Here is an 18,193-nt window from a genome sequence, read left to right on the forward strand (position 1 = left end):
GTGTGTGTGTGTGTGTGCCTGGTATGGGGAAGAGTTCAGGGTCTTTCTTGACTTTTTCCTTTTTCCCTCTGGTGTTGGGGTTGGCTGTGGCTTGAGAATGGATGGAGGGAGACTGGGAAGGTGCTGTCCTCCCCTTGCCTTTGCTGTTCTAGCTCCTTTTCTGTGTGCATGTTATGAATGAGGATTGACTGTCACGGGGATTTGTTTCCTTGGGCCTTGGGGGTCTCTGGCAAGAGTGGCTACATTTCACCACTGACTCTTTGCATGGCTTCTCCATGCATATTTCTTTGTCCTCAAGGGAAAAGATCCTATAGAAAGCATATCATCTACAATCCCATTCTACCTCCTGTGCCAACTCTCAGGCCTGTGCGCACAAGCAGGATCCGTCTTCCTTAACTTTTTGGAACAAAGAACTCAAGAGGAGGTTATCCTGACCCCATCTTGGGCATTTCCGCATTGTGCCATATGGTTTCCTGAGTGCTTTTCTTCTGCTTTTATGGGGAAAATTAACAATCACCTGGCTAAGTAAGGTGTCCAGGTGGGAACGAAATGCATTGGCTGACGGACTCTTTAGCACTAGCGCCACCTGGGAAGTCCAGAAGATCTAAACACACTAAGGGAAGCCACTGCGATGAGGAGCCGCTGGTCCACGACTAGAGAGTAGCCCCTGCTCCCCGAAACCAGAGAAAACCCTTTGCAGCAAGGAAGACCCAGCAGAGCCTAAATAAATAAAGTAATAACTGACTAAAACAATAAGACCAGGGGAGTTCTTTGGTGGCCTAGTGGTTAAGATTCCAGGCTTTCATTGTCATGGCCCAAGTTCAATCCCTGGTCAAGGAACTGAGATCCTACCAGCTGTGAGGTACAACCAAGTGACTTCACTCGGTCGTGTTCCCACGGACTGCAGCCCACCAGGCTCCTTTGTCCATGGGTTTTTCCAGGCAAGAATATTGGAATGGGTTGCCATTTTCTTCTCCAAAAACTTAATTAATTATTTTAAAAAACCCAATGAAACCTCTGGTGGAAGGCTAGCTCCAGGCTCAGGGCTATCAGAGCCTGGCCTCCTCGCCTTCAGAGAACATTTGCAGAGATGTTGGCATGGGCTCATGTTCTGTCTCATGCATGCTGAAATCATCATGGGAAAGTCAGAAAGTAGGGCACTAAAAATGGTAGAGGGATTAGGGGTCAAAAAACATTAGAAGCGAAGGCTTGTTTTGAAACTTGCATTAACTTGTTTTGAAATGTTTTCTTTTCTTTTTTTTGCCCGAGCCATATGGCACGCAGGACCTGAGTTCCCTGACCAGGGATTGAACCCACAACCCTTGCAGTGGAAGTGTGGAATCTTAACCACTGGACGACCAGGGAAGACCCTTGGAATTTCTATTCTTCTGGGGTTTATCATGGATTGCTGAGGCCCAGTAGAAATTTTAGACCAGCAAACCTGCTGGGAGGCTGCAAACATTTGTATGAATTTAGGGTCAACTGGGGGCTTCCCTCATAGCTCAGTCGGTAAAGAATTTGCCTGCAGTGCAGGAGACCTGGGTTCGATCCCTGGGTCGGGAAGATCCCTTGGAGAAGGAAACGGCAATCTACTCCAGTATTCTTGCCTGGAAAATCCCATGGACAGAGGAGCCTGGTGGGCTACAGTCCCTGGCATCGCAGGAGTCAGATACGACTTAGCAACTAAACCACCACCACCACCAGGGTCAACTGGAGGCTTCCCAGGTGGCTCAGTGTTGAAGAACCTGCCTGGCAATACACGGGGTGCAAGAGGTGAGTTCAAACCCTGGGTTAGGTAGATCCCCTGGAGTAGGAAATGGCAACCCACTCCAGCATTCTTGCCTGGAAAACTCCATGGACAGAGGAGGCTACAGCCCATGGGATGGCAAAGAGTCGGACATGACTGAGCACCACAGCCACACACAAGGCCAACTGAAGTGAGACGTGTGTTAATTCCAAGACAGCAGGAAGGTTCACACCAAATGATGACCTGTTAGAACATGACGGTAGATGAATGGAGCCTCAGTTTTTTAATGTTGAGCAAAGCAACACCCATGCCTTTCTGTATCTAGTCAGTTTTTAGTGTTGGTACATTTCAACCTGAGTAATTCCCAAGAATTCTCATCCACTGGACAAGTGCAGGGTTGTTTCAGCCTCAAGATGCTCTTTATTACGAAATACACTTAAAATGAGCTTAGCAGCAATCAATAAGCAGCATATCCTGAGCTTCTTCTGTCTACTTGGAAAAATCAATGGGTTGAAAAGATGGAGCATTAATACTCAAAGGAACTGTACATGCATGATACAGTGACAGGTTTCTTCATATGACCAAGTGCAAAATAACTCAAAGGACCCACAGAAGCTGTCTACTCAATCAGAGGTGCTCCGCTCAGACTCCCCAACCATCCAAAGATGCAAAACCTTACAATTCTGGTATTACTTTATTGCGTTTACATCTCCAAGAGGAAAAAAAAGAACAATTTCTAAGAGAAATGATTAGATTTTAAAACACCAATTTCAGTTCAGTTCAGTCACTCAGTCATGTGCAACTCTTTGTGACCCCATGGACTGCAGCACGCTAGGCCTCCCTGTCCATCACCAACTCCCCAGAGTTTACTCAAACTCATGTCCATTGAGTCGGAGATGCCATCCAACCATCTCATCCTCTGTCGTCCCCTTCTCCTCCTGCCTTCAATCTTTCCCAGCATCAGGGTCTTTTCAAATATGTCAGTTCTTCGCATCAGGTGGCCGAAGTATTGGAGTTTCAGCCTCAGCATCAGTCCTTCTAATGAATATTCAGGACTGATCTCCCTTAGGATGGACTGGTTGGATCCCTTGCAGTCCAAGGGACTCTCAAGAGTCTTCTCCAACACCACAGTTCAAAAGCATCAATTCTTCAGCGCTCAGCTTTCTTTAGGTTCCAGCTCACATCTATACATGACTACTGGAAAAACCATAGCCTTGACTAGATGGACCTTTGTTGGCAAAATAATGTCTCTGCTTTTTAATATACTGTCTAGGTTGGTCGTAAGTTTTCTTCCAAGGGCAAGCATCTTTTAATTTCATGGCTGCAAACACCAAATCTAAGGTGATTTATCTAATCATTAACTCTGTTGCTAACAAAGGTAAACTCTCATTAAGGCAAGCCTCACCAAGCCTCCTGTTTTGGGGCAGGAGAACTGCAATGAACACACTGTCCTCAGTTGCTTTTGGCTCCACGGAACTAAGTGCACAGCTTCTAGTTGGCGCCCTGGGAGAATGATGGTCACTCTCAATGAGCAAGTCACCTCTGGATTTGGTAGGAGGAGGTGCCCCTCTCGTTCCTTCTGCTCTATCCCTCTGATCAGGTGAGTGTTTGGAGACTTCTGGGTTTGCTTAGTCAGTTCTGTTATATTGGGGTGCTGTACAAGTTGAAAAGGAACTCGGACTTTGCGGCTGGAATCATTACTCAAACATTACTCAAGTTTGAGTGTGTGATGAAAATGCTCAGGGAGGGCCCTGACAAAGGCAGACTCTAGACCCCAGGCCCAGGGATCTGACTGGTAGGTCAGGAAGTCCGTCTTTCCACAAGGACTGCAGGTGGTAGAGGACAGAAGGCCCAGGAGAAGGCTGTCTTTACACCAGTAGGAACTGTTACGTTGTCTCTCGGACCTCAACCTCCCACCATATTTTATGTTTGGTTGTCTTTTTAAAGCTGTGCCGAATCACTTGTGGGATCTTAGTTTCCCAAACAGGGATCAAATCTATGCCCTTTCCAATGGAAGCTCACAGTCCTAATCACTCGACCACCAGGAAAGTCCCCTCCTGCACTTTACATATAAATTTCCAAGAGCCTGCTGGACATCCTACTGGGACAGATCTGAAAAGAAACATCATGTCTAATGACTTGGGAATTCTGGGACTGATATTCTATGGTCTGCACTTCAAGACTCCAGAAGTTACTCTAAAGCACAGTGAGGATGCTGATACAAAGGATAGAAGATGAGTCATGGTAGAATCTTGATAAATGAAAGAATGTCCATGTAAGGGAAAAAAACACCAAGAGACGATCAAAAGTAGATGTTTGTCAAAAAGCAAAGGAAGCTGAGAAGAGGGGTATCCAATGCTATAATGTCACCAATTATGGGTAAAAAGATAACTTTAAGAAAATCATTTACATTCACTGACAAAAGTGAACACCAACCAAAAAGGGATTAAAGGAGCAGGTGCTGAGGACCAGCAGATACCTGAGCGCTTCTGTAGACTGAAGGAGGGAGCCAATCGGGCTTTGTTTTTCAGTCACTAAATCATGTCCAACTCTCTGCGACCCTATGGATTGCAGCACGCCAGGCTTCCTCTGTCCTCTGCGCTATCTCCAGGAGTTTGTTCAATTTCCATTCAATTGGCCTAGACCAACTACAAGTGAAATTATGAGAAAATAAAGATCCAAGTTCCTAGGGAAGGTCTTCTTTCTCTCTTTTTATGATGTGACACCCAGATGAACTGACCAACTTCGGTAGGATCTGACTTAGGAGGCAATACTTTCATCAGGGGTTGGCCAGGTTTTCTTTAGGCTTCATGGGCAAGGAGTACAATTGGGGATATCAGGTCCATGTTTATATAGCATTTTAAATGTTAAAAAAGAAATTACTTTGCGGGTCATAAGAAAACCAGGCAATGGGTCAGATTTAACCCCCAGGCCCTGGTTCTGCCCACCTAATTTAAACCGGGGTCCTTGGACTTGAGATGCTTTGAATATTTTTTTTTTCTGGTCCAAGAAAATATTATATTTGAGTACTTCAAGTCAAATCACATGTAATCAAATTGCAACCAAAGGCAAGCTGCTAATCCCAAGGCCAGGGTGGATGGTCCAGTTCATGAGAGAGGCCCCCCCCCCCCCCCCCCCGGGAAGTCTTCCCACTCAGCACACACACACTGCTTTGTGAGGGAGGGTCTTTCAAAGTGGTCAGCGCTGTTTATCCACAGAGGTTAAACCTTCAAGGAATTAGGTGTCAGACCCCTTTTCTGTCCTCTCAGTCCGTGTGGCTGAATGGAGCTGACTGCATAGCTGTGCCTATTTGACAAAAGCAGAAAGGTAAATGAATGCACAGAGGGAAAACTTCCAGTAACCCTATAGGTAGCTTTAATTTTATTTTAAATTACACAAGATTATATTTACTTTATTACAATTGTACGCTCTAATATAATTATGAAATTCAAATAGTCAGGATGATACCAGTGATTCCCGTGGCTGCCCTCTTGACCCCCAGTCCCAGGGCAGCCCCCAGCGTGTTGACTGTATTTTCCGAGTTTATTCCAAGAATTTATACACATGCTTGGACTTACAGAATATATAGATTTGTACTCTTGTGCACAAATCTTACGTGATGTGTTATTTTCTTAAACAATGGAACTTGGTGATGATTTAATCTCGGAACATGGGTCTTATTCTTTTAAACTGCTGCACCGGATTACATGGTGTGTATGCCCACGATTTATTTATTCTCCCACCTAGCCATTTCTAATTTGTCACTACCGCAAACTCTGCTGCCCTCAAAGTCCCTGACATGCCTTCCTGTCCATCCTCCCAGAGGCACTGACCGAAACAGCTGGGTTTCTTTTGTCGACAATCTGTAATGTATATGTTCATTTTCCAATTAACCAAGGTTATTTAAAGTTATGACTTTTTTTTTTTTTTTTTGCAGCCTACCTTTTGGTTATTTACTTCTGTGTACAGTAAATGGTGCCTATAAGTCTGTCTTTTTTGGCATTTATAAAAGCTTCCTTTATGGCAAAAATTCAAAATTAGATAATTCACTTGCATTTGAAAAGGAAAACTTCTCCCTGTACATAAATATATATGTCAAACTTGTTGATTATGCTACCCAGTCCCTCTCTGTTCTTACCATTTCCTACTTAACTTGTTGATTTCTAAGTCAGAGGCTGTGATTATGACTTTATCAATGTTTTCACTGTATTTTTATTATTTGTTTGGTTGTCTGTAGTTCCCTGCAACACTGTAGGAGATGTAACCTCCATGACTGCTGGGCCTTCTTGGTGAAGGCTTCCTGTCTTTTTACTAGACATCCTTTTCTGCCATTTTACAATTATTTTTAACTCCATTTTGATGTTAAGTTTGCTGTTCTTGCTTCCCTCTTGGTAGCATTTTGAATGGGCTTTCTCCTCTTCATTTCAGCTTTCCTATGCTGCTGTTTTTTTTAGGTGTTACTAACATTCTGTATCTGGGATTTAAATTTTCCTTTTGTCCCATTGATGCTTTTGAACTGTGGTATTGGAGAAGACTCCTGAGAGTCCCTTGGACTGCAAAGACATCCAACCAGTCCATTCTAAAGGAGATCAGTCCTGGGTGTTCTTTGGAAGGAATGATGCTAAAGCTGAAACTCCAGTACTTTGGCCACCTCATGCGAAGAGTTGACTTGTTGGAAAAGACTCTGATGCTGGGAGGGATTGGGGGCAGGAGGAAAAGGGGACGACAGAGGATGAGATGGCTGGATGGCATCACTGCTCGATGGACGTGAGTTTGAGTGAACTCCGGGAGTTGGTGAAGGACAGGGAGGCCTGGCGTGTTGCGATTCATGGGGTTGCAAAGAGTCGGACACAACTGAGCAACTTAACTGAATTGAACTGAACATAGTTTAATGGGTGAGTTTAACCCATTTATACCTCTAAGTTTTACTGTTTGGCTACCTTGCTTTGTTTTCCACTTACCATAATTTCTTTGGGGAAAAAAGCTGTGTAAAGTTAAGTTTTTTTAAAATTATTTTTAAAATTTATATTTTATGTACTGTCTTCACTGGGTCTTCTTTGCTGCTCATGGACTTTATCTAGCTGCAGTGAGCAGGGTCTGCTCTTCGTGGTGGCGCACGAGGTTCTCATTGAGGTGACTTCTCTTGTTGCGGAGCTTGGCCTCCAGGCTCATGGGCTTCAGAAATTGCAGCTCATAGGCTGACCAGTTGTGGCGTTCGGGCATGTGGGATCTTCCTTGGACCGGGGATCAAACCTATGTCCCCTGCATCGGCAGGCAGGTTCTTAACCAATGGACCACCAGGGAAGTCCTCAAAGTTACGTGTCTTTTTTCCCTTCATACTGTGAGTTACCCATACAAGTGATGGCAAGTAGAACATCCTGCAGCCACTGCCGCTCGGATCTGTATCCTGCTCCATCTTTCTTCCTTCCTCGGGGCAGTTCTTTGACGGCTGTGATGGAGATGAATTGTCTCTTTTGGAATCTCCTTAGTTCCCTTTCAGTACCCTTCTCACTCCTCTGCTGCATCTGTCTATTGCCCTATCCACCCACCTGCCATTTTTTCTTGCCAAACCCACATGCTCCCACCACGCCTGTTTATTTGTCTTACAGGCCATGTTCTCAGCTAGTTTTTCTGCTTGAAATGATCTGAAACAATTCCTTTAGAATTATTAGCTAGTAAAGGGCTAGGTGGCAGCGACCTTTTTATTAGGACACTCCTAAAAACAAACAAACCTTAACGACCCAAAGGAAGGAATCTGACAGGGCCTTCACCAGCCAGACTGAGTTTGAACCATTTCTGTCATGTATCAATAAGCAACTTATGCCCTCTCCATGCCTCAGTCTCCTTGCCTTTAAAATGGGCTCACAAGAGCACCTACTGTATAGGACTGAGTTAAAAAACATGTCGAGAGTGTAGAATAATGCCTGGCACGTGATAAGAACGTGAGAGATCTTAGTGCTATTGTTATCATTCTAATGGATCTAAAGAAATACTGTTTTAAATGATGAGTTTTTTAAAAACTAATTAATTTGGCTGTGATAGGTCTTAGTTCACATGCAAACTCCTAGTTGTGGCCTGTGGGATCTAGTTCCTTCATCAGGGATGGAACCCAGGCCTCCTGCATTGGGAGCATCGAGTCTTAACCACTGGACCACCAGGGACGTCCCTAAATACTTTTGCATAGGGTTGGCCTTGGTGGTTTTCTATGTGTGAGGATTCACTAATGAGAACAGGAAAAAAAAGACACCTGGCATAAACATTTTGCTAAGAATACCGTCTTACTCATCTTTGCGTGGCAGCCTGGAGCGCACAGCACCTTGTGCTCTTGGCCGCAGGGACTGCCCGACACATATCACTGAATGACAGACATACAGATGGACTGATATCTAGATTTCTAAAACATTGTAGGAAATAATGGGGAAGAGATAGGCTGAAACCTCCTGTGAGCTTAGACAACAGTGTATCACTGAGGAAAAGGTCCGACAATGCAAGATTTCCAGACGCGATACTACAAACACAGGGATAAATATCAGCTGGATATTTATGTGAGCTATACTGTGAAGTGAAGTCTGACTCATTGCGACCCCATGGACTGTACCCTACCAGGCTCCTCCGTGCGTGGGGTTTTCCAAGCAAGAATACTGGAGTGGGTTGGCATTTCCTTCTCCAGGTGATCTTCCCAACCTAGGGATCGAATCCAGGTCTCCCGCATTGCAGGCAGACGCTTTTAGCGTCTGAGCCACCAGGGAAACCCCATACATACCGTGAAGATGTGCTCAAAAGAAGTGACCTCTCCACTGAAGAGCTGCTTTTTTTTTTTTTTTTTTTTTTGCCTTAAAAAGAAGCAGGGGAGGGGGATGATCAATCTGGTAAAAATCTTATTTAGCATCATGAATTTAAAATTGGTCTCTTCCCTGAAAACAAACAAAATCAGCTTACATGACAGGCAAGCTACCAGCTTGGTAAGCAAAGGTACAGTGTCTGTCTTGCGGGAAGAGTACATTGTTTTCTTACTTCTGTATGCATAACAAACAATTTTGCTTTATTAAAGTAGCAAAAGCCTCCAGGTAGTGCTTTATTTTTTCATTCTCCATAGAATATTGATTTTGTAACACTGATTACAGTCTGATGTGCACCATTACAACAAAAGTTTCACTTTCTGAGATAAGCAAAAATACATCAGCAAGGATTACTGCATTTTCTAAAACATACCATAATCATAAAGCCAAGTGATTACAATCATCCTCATATCTGACATACCAGCTACATCCTAGGAGAGCTGGTATATTCGTCAGGTGATTTATAAATGTAAGTAATGACACCCATCAGTCTTAACACTTCTGACATGTTATTCTTTTATCAGTTAAACCTAAAATAAACCAATAAGAGGACTGAAATATAGCAAGGATGAAATCCAGAATGTGTTGAACAGAGACAGTGGTAAACAGTAGGAAGAGCACAGAATTGGGAGCCAGTACATTTGGATCTCTGTTTTATCTTTGGCCCTGGACGGATGATCTTGGGTAAGTATTTTGGGCTATATGAATCCTTCACTTTTAAAATGAAGAGAGTTGGCTGGATGGGTCTCTAAAGTCTTTCTAAGATTTGAAAGTGAAAGTGTTAGTCACTTAGTTGTGTCTGACTTTTTGTGACACCATGAACTGTAGCCCGCTTCTGTACATGGAACTCTCCAGGCAAGAGTATTGGCGTGGGTAGCCACTCCCTTCTACAGGGGATCTTCCCCACCCAGGGACTGAACTCTGGTCTCCTGTATTGCAGGCAGATTCTTTACCGAGACACCAGGAATTGGGAGCTTTCCATAATTCTAAAATCTTTGACACCGATTCATTTTTGTGTTGTAAAGTGAAATTCCTGACAATACTAACGTGGCAGTTGGGGTGAGTCCAGCTCTGCCCACATAAATATGACTTGGTGCTTGTGTTCAGGGCTTTTCCTTCTGGGCCCCGTAATGGCCCTATCCTCAAATTAACAAAGAGTAATGACAGGTTTCAGGAGGTAAACAAGCCTGTCCTTCCACTGGACACAAACTCAAAACCCTCAAAGTCATGGTTATTAAGAAAAGCTATAATGGAAGAACTATGAGGAAAACCTACCACATCCTCTTTGGTAAATGGTACAATAACAAAATTCACTAATGGAAGAAGGTAGGGACAGATATTAACTATAATACATGATTTTCAACTGTTATTTGAGAACATGTACAAAAACATACACACAATTAGAACTGTATCAATATGAAATATAAATTCAAGGTTCAGGTATACACAGAAGCCTCTCTCGTACTGCTAATCTGAACAAGGTTTATTGTAGCTTCACATGTTTATAACTCCAGGGGAGGAAGTTAGTATTACTGATGTTGGTTTCTACTCTGTCATCTGAAAAGCCCACCTCACTCAAATAACCACAGAAATCAAAGATGTCCCTGCCCCGCTTTAGGACAATTCATCCATCCCTACTTTCTTTATCAGAGCACTGTCCTTTTGTTCTGAAAGACTGCATGATTAGTTTCTGTCAGCTCCCTATCTGAAAGTTAAGTAGACTTAATCTCTTTTGATCAGAAGTCTAAATTTGTCCATATGTCTTTCTAATATTCTAACGTAACTCCTATCTCCACTGTACTTACACAATTCTGAATACTTAACCATGATATGCATTATACAAATTTGAAGAACATCAATGTGTAAAGCAAAATTACTTTGAAAATGTCAAGTTTTCTTAATAAACGTCATCCTTTCATTAAAGTACTAAAGTGCTTCCCACTTGACAGCAGTGATTGCTTTAAACAACTGGATGAACAGTGAAACATTCTCCAACGCCTCTAATCCTTGCCCTGTCTCAGGAAATACAACACACTCAGCCCTTCACTGTCCACCTCCCCTCTAGGGGACAGAGGACTTAGATCCTCTTCTCCTGGTCAAGAATCCCTGACACTGAAGAACTGGCATTGCCAGCTAGATATTTTGTTGAGCTTTGCCTTTCTATAATTTGACTGTAAAACAACAGATTTTTGCCTTCCCAGATATGTCCTTTTTTAATAATATCTCAATCTGCTTTTTGACCCCTACAGCTCTCTTGTATTTCTCCTTCCTTACAAGATTTTAATACACTTCATTAAGAGGGTAAGACAACCCCTCTGGAGAATCACCAAACTAAAGTATAATTTCTGAATTACCTATCATGATAAAGCTCAATAACTAAGCTTGAGTAAACAATTTTACTCAGTATTCAATTTAAATTGAAGCTTAAGTATTCAATATAAACAGAAGTAAACAGCATCGTTGGTAAAATGAATATTACAATGTTGAGTATATTCTGATTATTAAATTATTTAAACTTCATACTTGAAAACTAATGTAGAGACTTTTTTTTTTTTAAGTCCGATCATCTTTTATTTATTTATTTTAAAATGTTTTTTCATTTATCTGGCTGTGTCAGGTTTTCTGTCATGTGGGATCTTTGGCTGAAGCACACGGGCTCTTTAGTTGGGTCACGGGGACCCCGGAGCATACACATTCAGTAGCTAGAATGATAATGCATACAGAGCTTTAAAAACAGTTTTGGAGAAACTATGGTACACTTATTCCCAAATTTTAAAAATGATTTTCTGTGCCTAAGTTAAGCAGATTGTAAAGAAAAGACAGAAAGGGTCTCAGATCCAAGATGAAGGGCCCAAATGAAATCACTCAGTGAGATGGAGGTCCACAGCCCCCAACAAGGCACACAGTTTAAAATTTAACACCAGTGGCACCAGGGAGGGGGCCCGCTTCTTTGGCTGTCCTGTCAGTATTCCGCACCGATGCACTTTGCGATGGTGTTCAGCTGGATATTTGAAGTTCCTTCATAAATTGTGCCTTAAAGAAAGGGGAGAAAAGGAACATAAAGGAGTGGAGCCACAGGAAGAGTCTGTACACAAATCAGGTCTGCAAACACCACCTCTGCACTTACTATAAAACTGTACCAGGAACACTATGCAGTGTCCCCTAAATGTGGTATTATTTACAAGGTAATCTTACCTAAGAGATGACAATATTCCACCTGATTTACACATTTCCAGAATCAGTATTAAACAGGTGAGTTTCCCGTTCCTAAACTATCAATGCATAAGCCTGGATGGTTTCCTGGGAATAGGCAGCTTTTATAACTGGCTGAGTTTCTATCTTCCCACCTGGCAGTAGAGCAGTGTAACGCTCAAGCTTGGTTACCCACTTAATGTCTAAAATTAGAACTGAGCTTCCAGCAACGGCATTAAGCCAGTCAAAAATACTAACATTTTTAGTAAAAGAAAAATGAAGACAGTAGAATTTGTTGTGGTTTTACTGAAAGGCCTTCAGAGGCCTTGAGGCATTTAAAAAGACAATTTGTTGTTTAAAAAATAATAAATCTACTTTTTTGAAGGAAGAAGTAGTGGGGGAAAAATCCAGCCACAAAAAAAGGAGAGCCAAGAAACATAGTAACTGAAGACTTAAAACTGCCTCTGCCCAGGTGCCAGTAGTAACAACAAAAACATCAAACCAACACAACAGCCTAAAACGCCTAAGAGTCAAATAAAACAAAATAAGTGTTAAAAACTCTAGTTACCAATCTTCGCATCTCGGAAGTATTTTTCCACAGGGTAACTTTTGGTGTAGCCCACTCCTCCCATCCACTCGATACACTTGCTGGTAATGAGGCCTGCCAGCTACCAAAAAGAAGCACAAATCACGCTGAAACCACATAACTTACACATGACCAACACTAAAACATTCTTAGTAACGTGGATTCACTACCACTGGCAATTGGAAGGAGCGAGGTTATTTTGTAAATTAACATTTCTTCGTCCCAGTCCCTATACCATTTATGGAAAATTTCCTATTAGTTCATAAAATTCTTAAGAGAATTAGGGTCTTTGTTTTAGACTTGTACACTTGTCGACGGTGTCATTTACTCAGCAAATGTTAACCAAGGGCTTCTTGTATCATCCACTCTGCCAGGGTGCTGACCAGTCACTGCCCTTTAGGTCCTGCTGGTCATTCAGAGAGACAGATGTTGAAGCACGATCACCAAAACTGAAAAACTATGGGGCCAGAGAAGAGCCTGCGGGAGGAGATGCCGTGGTTTAGATGGGGCAATGGGTGAGGAAGGTACAGCCTCGCTGACAACTAAAGGACAAGTCAAAGGACGTTTCAAACTGAGGACTGACGCATAGAAAGGCTCCAACGGGGAAGTGGGTTCATCGACCTCAAAGGCCTGAGGACCAGTGGGCTGGGGTCGGGGTGAGCTGTGAAAAGGGGATGGGTGTGGGCAGCAGTGGGCCTCATGTGATGTGAGCAGTTTAAATAATCTGCTGGCCCCCAAAGGTGTCCCCAGGAGAATCCCCAGAAAGTATAAATGTGCATCACCTACACGGCATAGGAACTTGCAGGCTGGTTAAGTTAAGGGATGATCCCAGGTTATCTGGGCAGGTCCCGTGTCATCACAAGGGTCCTTACAAGGGAAAGAGGGAAGTAGAGAAGGGTGCTGTGACCACAGACACAGGAATATCTAACACACTACACGCTGCTGGCTGTGAAGACGGAGGAAGGGGTCCTGAGTCTCGGAAAGTGAGTGTGTTCTAGAAGCTGGGGAAGAAGAGGAGATGGACTTTCACCCAGAGCCCCCAGGAAGGCAGCTCCACACTCAAATTTCACCCCGTGTGTGTGTGCATGCACACGTGTGCAGACACATGTGTGTGAATGTGTGTGCACGTGTGTGTGTGTGTGCTCAGTCGCTCAGTCGTGTCCAACTCTCTGCAACCCCATGGACTGCAGCCTGCCAGCTCCTCTGTCCATGGGATTCTCCAGGCAAGAATACTGGAGTGGGTTGCCATGTCCTCCTCCAGGGGATCTTCCTGACCCAGGGATCGAACTCAAGTCTCTGTGCGTCTCCTGCACTGCAGGCGGATTCTTTACCACTGCACCACCCGTGAGGCTCATTTCAGATGTCTTACCCCAGAACTGTGAGACGACAGAACTGTCCTGTCTCTAAATTTTCAGTAATTTGTTCAAAGCAACAATAGGTGAATAAAAAGTTCCCATTTTTTGTGAGGAGTCACTGAAGGGTTTAAAACTGGAGCATAGCATGCCTCATGGACACCTTGAAAGGGACACTGGACTGGAGGAAGCCACAGGGACCAACCAGAAGTCAGAAGCTGCCTCCGGTGTTTTGGTGAAGAGGTGGCACAGCTTGGACTAGACGACTGGTAATAAAAACTAGGGGAGAAAGAAACAAATTCGAGACAAATTGAGGGGCGGAATTCTCATACAGGATGACGGATTCAACAGGGAGTGGGAGCAAAGGAGGGGCGTTGAGGGGACTCAGGTTTGTGACTGTGCAGGGCGGGAAGGGAGGGTGGCGGTCGGGGGAGGGGGGCGGGGTGGGTAAAGCAGAAGCGGATCTGTTAGTCTGGAGCTCAGAAGGGAGGTTGAGGCACAAGATTAGACCTGGGGACTGAAGGGGTTAAAGAAATATCTGAGGCCAGGGAGTGACTAACACACTGCCAAGCCCTGTGATGCGACCAAGTTTCAGCCCAAGCCCAGTGTGTTACATGCTGAGTACAGTCAACACGAGGATGGTATCTTCCTGCGACTTTCTATTTCACATTATCTCCAGGGCATTCGCTTCGCCCCAACTTGGAACCACAGCCACGATGCCAGTGTTCAGCTGAGGCCCACCTAGGGGTTTACAGTGGCTTTTCCACCTGACCTGGGTGACTTGGTTTCCACCCGAGAGCCATGAGAACATGGAAACCTTAGAGAGTTAAAGCACCTTCCTATGGCAGCTTTACTTTCTTGCATTTCCTGTGTAGGAACTAGAAGGTCCATGTTATTTTACTTGAAAAACAAACAAATGTTCAAGCAACGTTCCTAAATGACAGGCTTAATAAATAAATTTCTTAAAAATTAAAAGACTGCAACCTGAAACTATCACAGCATTGTTAATCGGCTATACTCCAATACAAAATAAGTTTTTTAAAAAAAATCTAAAAGACTGCATTACTCTTGTTTGTTTTACCTCTGACGCATGGTATTTGGCCATAGATGCTTCTTTAATCATCGGCCTCCCAGCCTCTAAGAGCCTCGCAGCATTGTATGTCAGGAGTCGAGCAGCTTCCAGCTGGGTGGCCATGTGAGCCACTTGGTGTTGGAGCCCCTGCAATGGTCAGATCCAATGTAGAGAATCACGGCTTCTGGAAACCCAACTCGTTGTCAAAATCCCGCCTGTATATGGAACACTGACGGACTCAAACATACTTGCCCAAAAAAACCCATTCATTTTGCAAAAGTGTTAGTTAGTTGTATCCAACTCTTTTCGACCTCATGGACTGTAGCCCGCCAGGCTCCTCTAGTCCATGGAATTCTCCAGGCAACAATACTGGAGTGGGTAGCCATTCCCTTCAAGGGATCTTCCCAAACCAGGGATCGAACCCAGGCCTCCTGATTGCAGGCAGATTCTTTACTGAGCCACCAGAGGGCAGTTTAAAACCTGCAATCTAAAATCAACCACTCCACATATTGCTTCTGAAAAATTTTTCAAAGTTCATGTAAATTGTTTAACAACTGCCAAGATTTAAAGCCTTCCCTGGTGGCTCAGTGGTAAAGAATCCGCCTGCAATGTAAGAGCCGTGGGAGATTCGGGTTTGATCCCTAGATCAGGAAGATTCCCTTGAGGAGGGCATGGCAAACCACTCCAGTATTCTTGCCTGGAGAATCCCATGAACAGAGAAGCCTGGCGGGCTACAGCCCATGGGGTCGAGAAGAGTCAGATACAACTGAAGCAACTTAGCATGCACGCGAAGATTTAAAAGATAAATTATCGTAGAATTATGTTTAAAAATGTGAGTGTTATTTTTAATACTGTGTCAAGCACTTGAAACATCTGAAAGAAAGTGAAAGCCGCTCAGTCGTGTCCGGCTCTTTGCAACCCCATAGACTGTAGCCTGCCAGGCTCCTCTGTCCATGGAACTATGCGGGTCAGAATACTGGAGAGGGTAGCTGTTCCCTTCTCCAGGGGATCTTCCTAACCCAGGGATCGAACCCAGGTCTCCAGCATCGCAGGCAGATTCTTTACCATCTGATTCACCAGAGAAGCCCCTTAAAACATCTATTTGATTCCAAATCATCCTAAAGAGTATGTAGTGTTACCTTTATTTTACAGATGAGGCAGCTGAGGTTTGCAGAGGTGAGGTAACATGCTCAAGGACTAAGCCAGCAAGACAAAGAACCAACATTCTAACCCAGGATGTCTGACCACAAACCCCAGGCTCTGGAATTTGGAAGCCACGAGGAGGCAGCTCCCAAGTGCTCACCGGTGTATCCTCAATCATGCCATAACCAGGCCTCAAAGACTACTGTTCTGCCCTTGGAGAAGGTCAATGCAGTCACAAGTATACACACTGAGACCTATTCCTTCCTCCCTGTGCCTCTCCCATTAAAATCCCCGAGAGGATTCCCTTGCGGCTTTGTGACAAAGCTTTTCATTAACAGGAAGACGCGAGTATGGAACAGTAGAAAGATGCTAATAATTACATACCTGAAAATCAAATACCCTTCGGCCAAATTGTTTCCTTTCTTTAATATATGGAATAGTGTAGTCAAAACAGCCTTGAGCCACTCCCAGCATCTGTTAAAAAAAATCAGAATTTCTTATTTTTTATTAATACTTTATGTTCTTGATTATTCAGGTTACAAATTCTTTTTACAGGCAAATTGAAAAGTTGGGGTAGAGAAAGAACTAGGCATACCAAGATGGTGAGGCATATGTTAATGACCTTCACCCACTGCATTTATAGAACTTAAGTTCTAGTAATTGGGAGAACACTTCCCTGATGGCTCAGAGGGTAAAGAACCTGCCTGCCAATGCAGGAAATACAGGAGACTCAGGTTCGATCCCTGGGTTGGGAAGATTCCCCAGAGAAGGAAATGGCAACCCACTCCACATGCTTGCCTGGGAAATCCCATCGACAGAGGAGCCTGGTGGGCTACAGTCCATGGGGTCGCAAAAAGTTGGATGTGACTAAGCAGGCAGGAAGGCAGGGTGTTCCATCTTTCTCTGTGTTCTATTGCCACCGTCACTAAGCTTAGATTAGGAAGTCATAAAGTCGTGAATTGGGAGAAAATGTGACTAATTTCCTATGAAGAAGAGTATATTTGATTCCAGCATGGAGGCAGACTTTTTGGTGTGGTGATGCCCACTTTTACGGATTCTTCTTCTTTAAGCTTGAGTCTCTAGACGCAAACTAAGCCTCAGAAATTTTATTGCTTCTGAACCTTCTATCTTCTGGTCCATTTCATATATGATCAGGATTAATAAGAGCTTTGGTGCTGGATAAGACTCTTGAGAGCCCCTTGAACAGCAAGGAGATCAAACCAGTCAATCCTAAAGAAAACCCTGAATATTCATTGGCAGGACTGATGCTGAAGCTGAAGTTCTAATACTTTGGTCATCGATTACGATGAACTGACTCAGTGGAAAAGACCCTGATGCTGGGGAAGACTGAAGGCAGGAGGAAAAGAGGGTGACAGAGGATGAGATGGTTGGACGGCATCACCGAATCAATGGACCTGAGTTTGAGTGAACTCTGGAAGATGGTGAAGGACAGGGAAGCCTGGCACGCTGCAGTCCGTGGGGTCACAAAGAGTCAGACAGGACTTAGCGACTGAATGACAAGAACTTCGGTGGGTTGGGTGTCAGGACATAAAGGAGCAGTGTTTCTCAATCCTGACAGCACGTCAGAACCATCTGCTGCTGCTGTTGCAAAGTCACCTCAGTCGTGTCCAACTCTGTGTGACCCCATAGACGGCAGCCCACCAGGCTGCCCCGTCCCTGGGATTCTCCAGGCAAGAACACTGGAGTGGGTTGCCATTTCCTTCTCCAACGCATGAAAGTGAAAAGTGAAAGTGAAGTCGCTCAGTCATGTCAGACTCTTAGCGACCCCATGGACTGCAGCCTACCAGGCTCCTCCATCCATGGGATTTTCCAGGCAAGAGTACTGGAGTGGGGTGCCATTGCCTTCTCTGTTAGAATCATCTAGGGGAACTCAAATAATAAAAATACCAATGTGGGGCCGCCCTGAGCAGTAACCTCTCCAGGACCACAAATGCTCAGCCACCCTCCTTCCCTTGCCGCTTGACTTAGAGCAGATATGAGAGGGACCATTTTCATACTGTTCATGGGGTTCTCAAGGCAAGAATACTGAAGTGGTTTGCCACTCCCTTGCCCAGTGGACCACATTTTGTCAGAACCCTCCATCTGCCTGGCCTGCTGCAGTCATGAGGTTGCAGAGCTGGACACGACTGAGTGACTGAACTGATGAGAGGGACCATAAAGCTAAGAGTCTATCCAGCACTCGGGGTGAGTCCTTCAAAGCACAGCACTTCTTTCTGGGGCGACGAAAATGTTCTAGGATAA

The 18,193-nt window shown here is 44.2% G+C and overlaps 1 protein-coding gene across 2 annotated transcripts in view; it reads right to left on the reverse strand.

Annotated features, from left to right (window-relative positions):
• Positions 1-8,768: 8,768 nt before the first annotated feature.
• Positions 8,769-18,193, reverse strand: part of ACADSB (acyl-CoA dehydrogenase short/branched chain) — a 52,343-nt gene continuing 42,918 nt past the window's right edge. For both annotated transcript variants that reach the window (XM_027528521.1, XM_027528522.1), the window contains exons 8-11: positions 16,316-16,405; positions 14,798-14,935; positions 12,347-12,446; positions 8,769-11,619 (exon numbers count right to left, since the gene is read on the reverse strand). In XM_027528521.1, coding sequence (XP_027384322.1) covers positions 11,549-11,619; positions 12,347-12,446; positions 14,798-14,935; positions 16,316-16,405 — 399 coding nt within the window. In that variant the 3' untranslated portion in view covers positions 8,769-11,548. The remainder of the gene's footprint in view (positions 11,620-12,346; positions 12,447-14,797; positions 14,936-16,315; positions 16,406-18,193) is intronic.

The sequence above is a fragment of the Bos indicus x Bos taurus genome, chromosome 26, assembly GCF_003369695.1.
Source record: "Bos indicus x Bos taurus breed Angus x Brahman F1 hybrid chromosome 26, Bos_hybrid_MaternalHap_v2.0, whole genome shotgun sequence".
NCBI lineage: Eukaryota > Metazoa > Chordata > Mammalia > Artiodactyla > Bovidae > Bos > Bos indicus x Bos taurus.